The sequence below is a fragment of the Perognathus longimembris genome, chromosome 19 (genome assembly GCF_023159225.1).
Source record: "Perognathus longimembris pacificus isolate PPM17 chromosome 19, ASM2315922v1, whole genome shotgun sequence".
NCBI classification, from domain to species: Eukaryota; Metazoa; Chordata; class Mammalia; order Rodentia; family Heteromyidae; genus Perognathus; species Perognathus longimembris.
Window position 1 is genome coordinate 32,387,886 of NC_063179.1, and position 8,744 is coordinate 32,396,629.

Here is an 8,744-nt window from a genome sequence, read left to right on the forward strand (position 1 = left end):
ATTCTAAATTCACTCACACTTGATCTCCAAAAATTACATGTCCATATGCTCTAACTAGACAGCTCTTAAAACATTGGCTGGGTGTTGAACAATCACTTAAAAAAGAGCCTCCTCTTGGAACTTCCTCAGATCAGCGGGGATTTAGCCATTTTGTTCCTGGAGATTGAGCAGTGTTCTCTTTCACAATTTCTTCTCTCACAGCATTGCCATCTCCAGAAGCCATGTCACGCTCTAAAATTAGAAGAATACAAAACATGTCCAAATGTTTATAACTCAAAGATCGATCTCGCAGTTGGTTTTGTTTTCTGTTTTCAGTGGAATTTTAAATAAACTCTTTAATAGGTTCAAGCCTCTGTGCTCATGGTATTGAACTGCTGTGTATCAGTTAGCACCTCCTCTTGCATTATTTTCTTTATATCCTTATCATCACCTGCTTTAATCTTATACATGTATTTTTCTTTCTCTGTGTTATTCTACTCCAATACAGGAATCCTAGTTCTATAAAGATGAGGGCTTTCTTTATTCACTGGTATGTCCCCAGCACCTGTAACAATGCTAGAACATTGTGGGCACTCAAATACTGTAAAAATAGATCTCTAATAATATTTCTTTCTTTTATTCTCTAATAATATTTTAATTCTAACTGGCGTAGAAGAGAGATGCACTTGTAGGTATGACTCCAGAAGGCAGCCCAAAGGGTACAGCTTTCACTTAAAAAAAGTTCTTAATTTTTATTTTTAAAAAGTATAACATTTGGAATTTTCTAAAGTAAGATTTTCTGATTCCAAGAGTAGTGAGATGTGCTTACTTCAGTAGCGTATGCCCTAAAGTGAAATGCTGCAACACAAATGCAGCAGCAGAATGGCTGCGAAATTCCTTTGAATTTACCAAACACGCCAGATCTTGCTTCTCATTCACCCCACTAAAAATACGGCTTGTGAATTCCCAGACTGGGAACAGTGATATAAATTCATTCACTTATTCATTAAAAATAATATAACAGGATGCCTGTGGTCAGAAAGACCACCTGCCATGAGTGTTGAAACCAAGGACAAGTCAAAGGTTGGAGAAGCCACCTTCATGCTGGGAACCTTATGTAGGGAAAGGACTTCTGGGATAGACTCTGTTGTTGAACTTTGGAGCCACCTGATCTCTTTTCACAGAGAGAGAGGGCAAAAGGTTTGTGCAGAGATGGTGAGAAGCCTGTGGCAGGAGTGAGGAGCTAAAAAACTCTAGCACATGGACTCTAAAAACAAGAAGGGAGTCCCTCCATCCTGAACCTAATATTTATCAAAATCATAATAGTAAAGACAGGTGCCAACGGCTCATACCAGTATCTTAGCTACTGAGGAGACTGAGAGCTCAGGATCTTGGTCCAAAGCCAGCCTCAGCAGAAAAATCTATGCAACTCTTATCTCCAATGGACCAGCTAAAAGCCAGAAGTGGAGATGTGGCCCAAGTGGTAGAGCACCAACTTTAAGAGGAAAAAGCCAAGTAAGAGTATGAGACCCTGAGTTCAAGCCCCAGTACTGGCATTAAAAAAAATTACACTAATAATTTTTAATACCATGGGTCAGAAAGGGAGAGAAGTTGGCTATTTTATCTATAAATTTCTAATAAAATGTTCAATACCAAATTCTAGTATTGAACTAATTTGTGTAAAATATTTTGTGTAAAAACCAACCAGCAAGAAATCCATAGAGTGGTCAAGACATCAAATATTCATAAAGTTATTCATCTAGTGGGTTAGAAGGTTTGCGTTGGGAAGAGAAGTTGAGACCCTGGTTTAGTTATATTAAATAGATCTACTGTTGACAGAAGGAACATTCAATGAATAATAAAACATATCTATTTGCTTCATAATGTAAGGGTGAAATCAGAGGCTTTTAATGTTTCTAAATTTTGTTGCTCTCTGTGACCTCAATCACACACACACACACACACACACACACACACACACACACACACACACACACACACACACACAAAAGCCTTTAGCATTTAACAAGATCATTTTTTTAAGAAGTGGAAAAGAGGGCAATGGGTTAAGGAAGAGCAATACAGATGGGGTGAATTTGATCAAAGCACATCACAGAAATATTGTAAACATCTGAGTGAAGCCCCTTTGAATAATTACTTCATACTAATGGAAAATTTTAATGGTTTTCATTTCAATTTAATGTCTTCAAGCATAGCCTTTCTTAACTGACCTGTTCAGTTCAAAAGAAAATATTTGAAGCACTGGAAAAATAAATATATTTGCCCAATATTTCATATTTTTAGCTAATTTAAAGTGCAAAAGTCCAGAAACAAAATGGTTTGAGATGACTATTTCTATCTGGGCACAGGTATATAGCTTGTTGATATTAGTTAGCAACTGTTATCAATAAAGACTGAAGATTTGGGGAAGTTGGGATTTTTCTAATTACCTAATTTTTAACTTAAGATAATTGTATAAATCTAGGGTACAATGTTATGCTTTGATGTATGAATCTATTAGAGAATAATTAAATCAAATTCATTAACAGATCCATAACTTCACATACTTACAATTTCAGTAGTGAAACTATTTGTAATCTATTCATCAATTTTTAAATATATAGAACTTTTTTTTCTGTTTTCCTATCCTGGGGCTCAAACTCTGGGCCTGAATACTGTCCCTGGGCTCCTTTTGCTCAAGGCTAGTGCTCTACCCTTGTGCCACAATGCCACCTCCAGCTTTTTCAGTGATTAATTGGAGCATAAAGCATTTTTGTTCATCATAGTCACCATTTTGTGTATCAGAAGAATAAGCCTTAATGATACATGTCTTTGTACACATTTCTTTATTTTGGTGGTTCTATTTTAAATGAGCTCCTTTTCATTTACTTGTGCTTTAAGGGCCTGGTGACATATCAACAAGATAATCAAGTCTTTGCAAAGCACCCTTTCATGGACTGTGTATTCCTCACACCCTCACAAACCTGGGTAAGAGACATGAAGAGAGCTCTGGCAGGATGTGAATATTACTGCAATTTCATTCATTCCCTGAGTTGCAATCACAACTACTATTTCTTATCTCCTCCAAAATCAATCCAAACACATGCCTGAAATTATTCCACTTAAAAACATGTTCCGTATTTTTTTTAATCATAGCTCTTAAATCTTATCCAACAAATTCCTCATCATACTTTTTCTCTGTGGAGTTGGGAGAGAAATAGTTTTGTCTAGTAAAGCAGATCACTGAAGAATTTAAAGAACTAGCAAATCTCAGTTGTTTCTTATTATGAATTTTTTTGGTACTCTCTTATGTCTTCTGCATCTAACCTGGGGAAACGTTATGAGGAATGAGAACAGACTACTCAAGATGATTAATGGGATAAATTTGGAAAACAGCAACAGTAACCACAGACTTAACTATCACCCACCTTTCTCAAGAGGAAAACAAAAGAAGCAAGATCATCCAAACCAATATCTTTTTCTACTTGCTGACATTATGTAAGTTACCACTGAAATGTTACAAAGTGAAACCACAATCAGCTCTTACCTGTGTGTGAGACAAATCTCCTGCTGGAAGACTTGGCTGCTGAATACTGGAAGAAGGGAAATTTCAGACATTTCCCCGTCACCCTGTCACAGATACCGGACTGGCAGTTGCAGGTCTCCTTGCATTCTATCCCAAAGGTGCCGTAGGGGCAATCTGAGGGCAGAGGAAGGGCTTAAAGAGGAACTGCTTGTTGCACATCAACTTCTGTCTCTGCAGCCCTGTGGGATAACCTTATCACTTGAACCAATCTCACAGATCTTGAAACAAAACCTGCTTCTCAAAAGCCAAGACTTTGCCTGGTGAGGTGGCTCGTGCCTGTAATTCCATGCTTGACACATAAGGAAGAGGATTGCAGTTCAAGTCCAGCCTGGGTAAAGTCTGAGACCTTATCAAAAAAAAAATTGAAATTATAAAAAAAGTAGATAAAAAAAAGTGGTAGTGCTTGCCTAGCAAGAATGAGGCACTGAATTCAAATCCTAGTACAAAAAAGAAATAGTCCTTGAAAGTTGAAAGTGCTCATCATAAATGTGAAGTAACACATTAAGACAAGAAAATGAACACCTCAGGCTTGGTGCCGAGCTGTAAATTATATCTGAGGACAGCAATTCATAATCAATTACCTTGAATAAATCTTAATTCTGCTTCGATTATATTATAGGTTACCTCTGTAACAATGCAGTGCACACAAAATTGAACCGACTATGCATTAACTCCTCAAAATAAGTATGCATGGGTCCTCAAAGAGTTTCACAGAGTTGATGCTGTCTGAATCTACTATAATCACGGACAGTGTACTAGAAAAGTATACTAAAAGGCTTCGAACTAACCAGGGCTAAAACAGCTGGTATCCCAGCCCACTATGAAGCGATCAATCTGTTCCAATCTTTCAAAGGTCCCTTATCTGTTAAGACAGAAGTACAAGCTGGGCATAGATACATATGCCTATAATCCCAGCTACTCAGAAGATGGAGACAGAAAAATCATCAGGATGAGCCTGGGCAAAGTACAAAATATCTGGGTGTGATTCACCCAGTACTTGCTAGCATGGGCAAGACCATGAGTTCAATCCTCAGCACCACAAAATAAAACAAAACAACAAAACCAAAACAGTAGTAAAAGATGCTAAATGAACAAGAAAGGTCAGAGCTTGTACACCTACCAAGAACTTCTGGAAGCCTTTACAATATCCATAGTTCCATACTTACACTAAAGACTAAAACCCACTTCATTGTAACAAAGAAGTAAAGTTTTTATTAAAAAGCAGTAGTTTTTGGTTGTTTTTTGCCAGTCCTGGAACTTGAATTCAGGACCTGAGCACTGTCCCTGGCTTCTTTTTGCTCAAGGCTAGTGCTCTACCACTTGAGCCACAGCGCCACTTCTGGCTTTTTCTGTTTATGTGGTGCTGAGGAATCAAACCCAGGGCTTCATGTATACAAGGCAAGCACTCTTCCACTAAGCCATATCCCCAGCCCCTAAAAAGTAGTTTTTATAACACAAATAGTATCTGATTAACCAGGCTTTGAAAACCAGCAGAATGAATGTGTAATATTTATTTCCCTGGTATGGAAATAACCTTGTGAATGTACAGTCATACATGGGTAAAGAAACAAGTTGAGCTCCAGCAACCCAAGACTGGATGGGACAATCAAGATGGAAAGACTTAGGATTGTTCTTCTGGACATTTGTCAGAAGACAGAGGAACCCAGTTTTGTACACTACCCAGTCTTCTGAAAAAAAGGAGATGGTGAAAGGGATCCTGGAAAAGCCTATAACAGAAAAGAACATGGGAGTAGGATTTGGCTATATCTGTAGTGATCTTGAAAATGAAAACCTCAACCAAACATCCAGTGACACTTCTAATGTAGCCCTTGAGATACCTTTTGTACTAGATGCTAGGCATGTAGTAAATGTTCAGTAAGTGGTTGGTTGGTTGGCTGATTGTTATCAGAGAACACAATGCCAAACATCTGACTATTTAGAAAACAGCTGATAAGCCTCTGGAGTTTAATGTTTTCATGTGGGTATTCTATTTCCAAAAATGCTGAGCCAGAGGGAGATCTCTACTCAGGCTTCTCAATCTCATTATTTCCAGAAAAGAATGTTTGAAACTGGATTTATCGGCAGTCTGAAGGATGCCACAAAGGGCAACCCAAAATACATTTTTGATGTGTCTCATTAACATCTGTCTCAATCACTGAGTAGACCACTAGAGTCTAAAAATTGACTATTGGTCCCTAGGTAATGGTGCATTTGTAATCACATCAGCAAAGTCATTTTTATCCCAAGAGAAAAAGCAATCCACTGCACTGCTCATACTCATGAGAGTATCAACCATGTCCTCTCTCATTTCCTTACATGAGGAACTGCTTTCTTGGCTGATAAGCCCTGTAATTTACAGAAAATACAGACCATGCTCCATTGAAAGAAATGTGTGTATATGTTCACCAAAGAAAAATGTCCTCAGTATCCACCACTTTATTGGCTGTAAGCAAAAATAAGCAAAATATAAAATTCTCCTAATAGTCTGAATCTATTTCCTAACCTCTAATAGATTTTACATATTAAACATGATTCACTTATAATTTATTTTCTAAAACAATTGATGAGATTAATTAAATATGATTACCATTCATAGCAGAATACAGTTATAGTAAGCATATAAGATAGAAGATTTAGAAATTTCACACATTTGTTCTGAGAAGCATGTTTCACATATTAATAGTATCTCTTAATGATGAGATTACCTGTGCATGGAGGTTGTGTGTGTGTGTTTGTGTGTGTGTGTGTGTGTGTGTTTGTGCCAGTACTGGAGCTTGAACTCAGGGTGTGGACGCTGTCCCTTAGCTTTTTCACCTAAGGCTGGCGCTGTACCACTTGAGCCACAGCACCACTTCCATGGAGTATTTATGATCACCATTCTTTTGATGCTAGAGTTTTAAATAAACTCTACAAATGATTAACTGCATCATTTACCTGCAGTTTCAAACTGATGAAGTTTTTATTTAAATCTACAAAGCAGTCAAACTTATTCTTTACAGACTTCTGGTTTTATTTTTCCTGCTATTTCTGTTTGGCTTAGAATTAGTCTTAGATTATCTGCAATTTTCTAAATAATCAGTAAGATTTGCTTGAAATTTCTGGGACCCTCTTGCAAGAATACAAGTTATCTCATTAGATGACTCAAGCCTGCCATATTCCATAAAGTACATTAGTGATCATCATAAAGATTTGACCTTAGAAGAGGCCCTCTGTCCTGTGGATTCTTTCAAGATCAAAGCCTTTTTAAATCCAGGAGCTAGAAATCATTGGCAGGAGTGATCTGCATTGTAGAGGAAAGAGCAACTAATCCATTGCTGACAGATTACCCATTAAGCTGGTAGCGCTTGCTAGAAAAGGAGGCAACTTTCTGAAATCTTCTAAACTTAATAGGTGGAATGCTGATTTTGCCCTGTGCTTTCCTGCAGGCTGGCTTCAGGGGCTGTTTGCAGAGTCAGCCTCCTCTGTCCACCTGGAGATAACAGGAGCATGGGACTGTTTCCCTTGGCAGTCCTGAGAGCAAAGCCACCTCACCTCCCAAGCTGGCAAAAATCAAAACTAAAAAGCCTAAGGGAACCCTGGACAGGGAAAAGGCAAAAGATCACTGTTTACCTTTGCAGATACCAAACTCGTCACCAAAATCATCCTCCTCACTGTAAAACTGACACCTCAGCCCAGGACCACACTTGACTCCATCCATGCCCGACACTGTGCGATAGCAGGTTTCTCCCAGCCCTGCTGCGCACACCTGGCAGCAGCCACAGTCATCCAGCACTGTCCTCTTGCAGCGCAGGCTGCTTCTGCACTGGCTGCCGTCACAGTGATCTGGACAATCCACCGCGTACTTGGTGCTCCAGGCCATGGCCAGGTGCGCAGGGACCAGGAGCGTGGTCAGCAGCAAGAGGCTCTTCATGTTTCCCAGCTGGCTCGGGCTCGGCTCCCTGCCGTGTGGTCTTTGCTGGTGAGAAGCAGCTGTCAAAACCAAAGTGGTAGCTAAGCCTTTGCCTACACGTTTAGGAGTTTTATACACTGGGTTGCCCGCATGCTTCCCCGTCATCAATTTCCTCAAGCCAGCGGCAGCTCTGTCCTTCTGCCAGCCACTCTTGTTTTAGTTTATGAAATCCAGGATGAAGGCTGGATTAACACGTTGCTGCCATCCAGGAATTGAAAAAGCCCAAGCTGATGTCATCTGTTATGTTTAGATGGTTGTTTTGCATGAGGGCTGAAAACCTCGCTCACATCCGTCTCAAGGGCTCAAGGACGTCTGTGAAGGGGAAATAAAGAAGGTCGCATACCTCTCTTCAGGACAGGAATTGTTCTGACACCAGGCATATCACTTGGGGTGTAGCTTTGTCTCCCGTGTCTCTGGAGTCAGGAAGAAAATGATATTGATATGAATCATCAAGACTGAAGAAGCTTCTGCAAAAAAAAAAAAAAGATGTTATAATAATAATAACTAGTATTATTATAAGCATTTGGTATTTCCCCTCAATAAATAGCTATGAGATCATCTGGGAGAAGAAAGGGTTATATTGTGCCTTTTCAATACTTAGAAAAACAAAAATATTTTGAGAGGGTTGTTTTTTTAAAGACCTTCCTTCCTTCCACCCTTCTCCTGAAGCAATTCAGGTCATATATATTTAAGTCTATTATGGAAATAGCTGTGCTTCTAATGAGATATCAGATCTACAGCTGAGAATTTCCTTTAAGATCAATATTTAAAATATACAAATGAGGTAAAGTCCTACAGGCATTGTTTCTTGATTACTCAATTCTGGAAAAACTTATCAGTTGGACTTCTCCAGACTTAGGACTCCCCGGGGAGAAGGCTCATCCATCACTGAGTCTGATTATCCCAGTCCATTCACAGTCCTTCCCTCACCTCCTGGCTTCTATCAGAGTCTTGCTAAAAGCCGCCAAACAAGGCAGCCAGCCCAAGGAAACAAGTAAATCAGCAGGGAAATAGGAACATAGCCCTGAAAGTCAAGTCATGTCGAAGGGAAAAACAGCCCATCAAGAGACAAGGTTTTCATGCTATAGAGAATCACAGGGTGTAAGTCCCAGAGGTGAAAACAGAATAGTCCTCTACAAATACAGACTTGTGGGCCAGAGAGAACAAGATAAAAGAGAAGAAAGGGGCTCCCTCACCAACCATGTGTTAGATTCAAAATAAAAACAAACC

At 39.2% G+C, this 8,744-nt stretch overlaps 1 protein-coding gene across 1 annotated transcript; it reads right to left on the reverse strand.

Annotated features, from left to right (window-relative positions):
• Nucleotides 1-7,866, reverse strand: Esm1 (endothelial cell specific molecule 1). Its single transcript, XM_048368414.1, has 3 exons — nt 7,175-7,866; nt 3,527-3,679; nt 1-231 (listed from the first exon to the last, which is right to left on the reverse strand). Exons 1-3 carry the CDS (start codon nt 7,617-7,619, stop codon nt 131-133), a joined length of 699 nt encoding a protein of 232 aa, XP_048224371.1. The 5' UTR covers nt 7,620-7,866; the 3' UTR covers nt 1-130.
• Nucleotides 7,867-8,744: the final 878 nt, after the last annotated feature.

Bases quoted from the DNA above. Each gene is read 5' to 3' on its own strand.
- Esm1 (XM_048368414.1), bottom strand. From the start codon at position 7,619: ATGACGGGGAAGCATGCGGGCAACCCAGTGTATAAAACTCCTAAACGT. The intron at 3,680-7,174 runs GTAAACAGTGAT...CTCTGCCCTCAG, and splicing joins CGAGTTTGGTATCTGCAAAG to ATTGCCCCTACGGCACCTTT. The intron at 232-3,526 runs GTAAGAGCTGAT...TTCTAATTTTAG, and splicing joins GAGATTTGTCTCACACACAG to AGCGTGACATGGCTTCTGGA.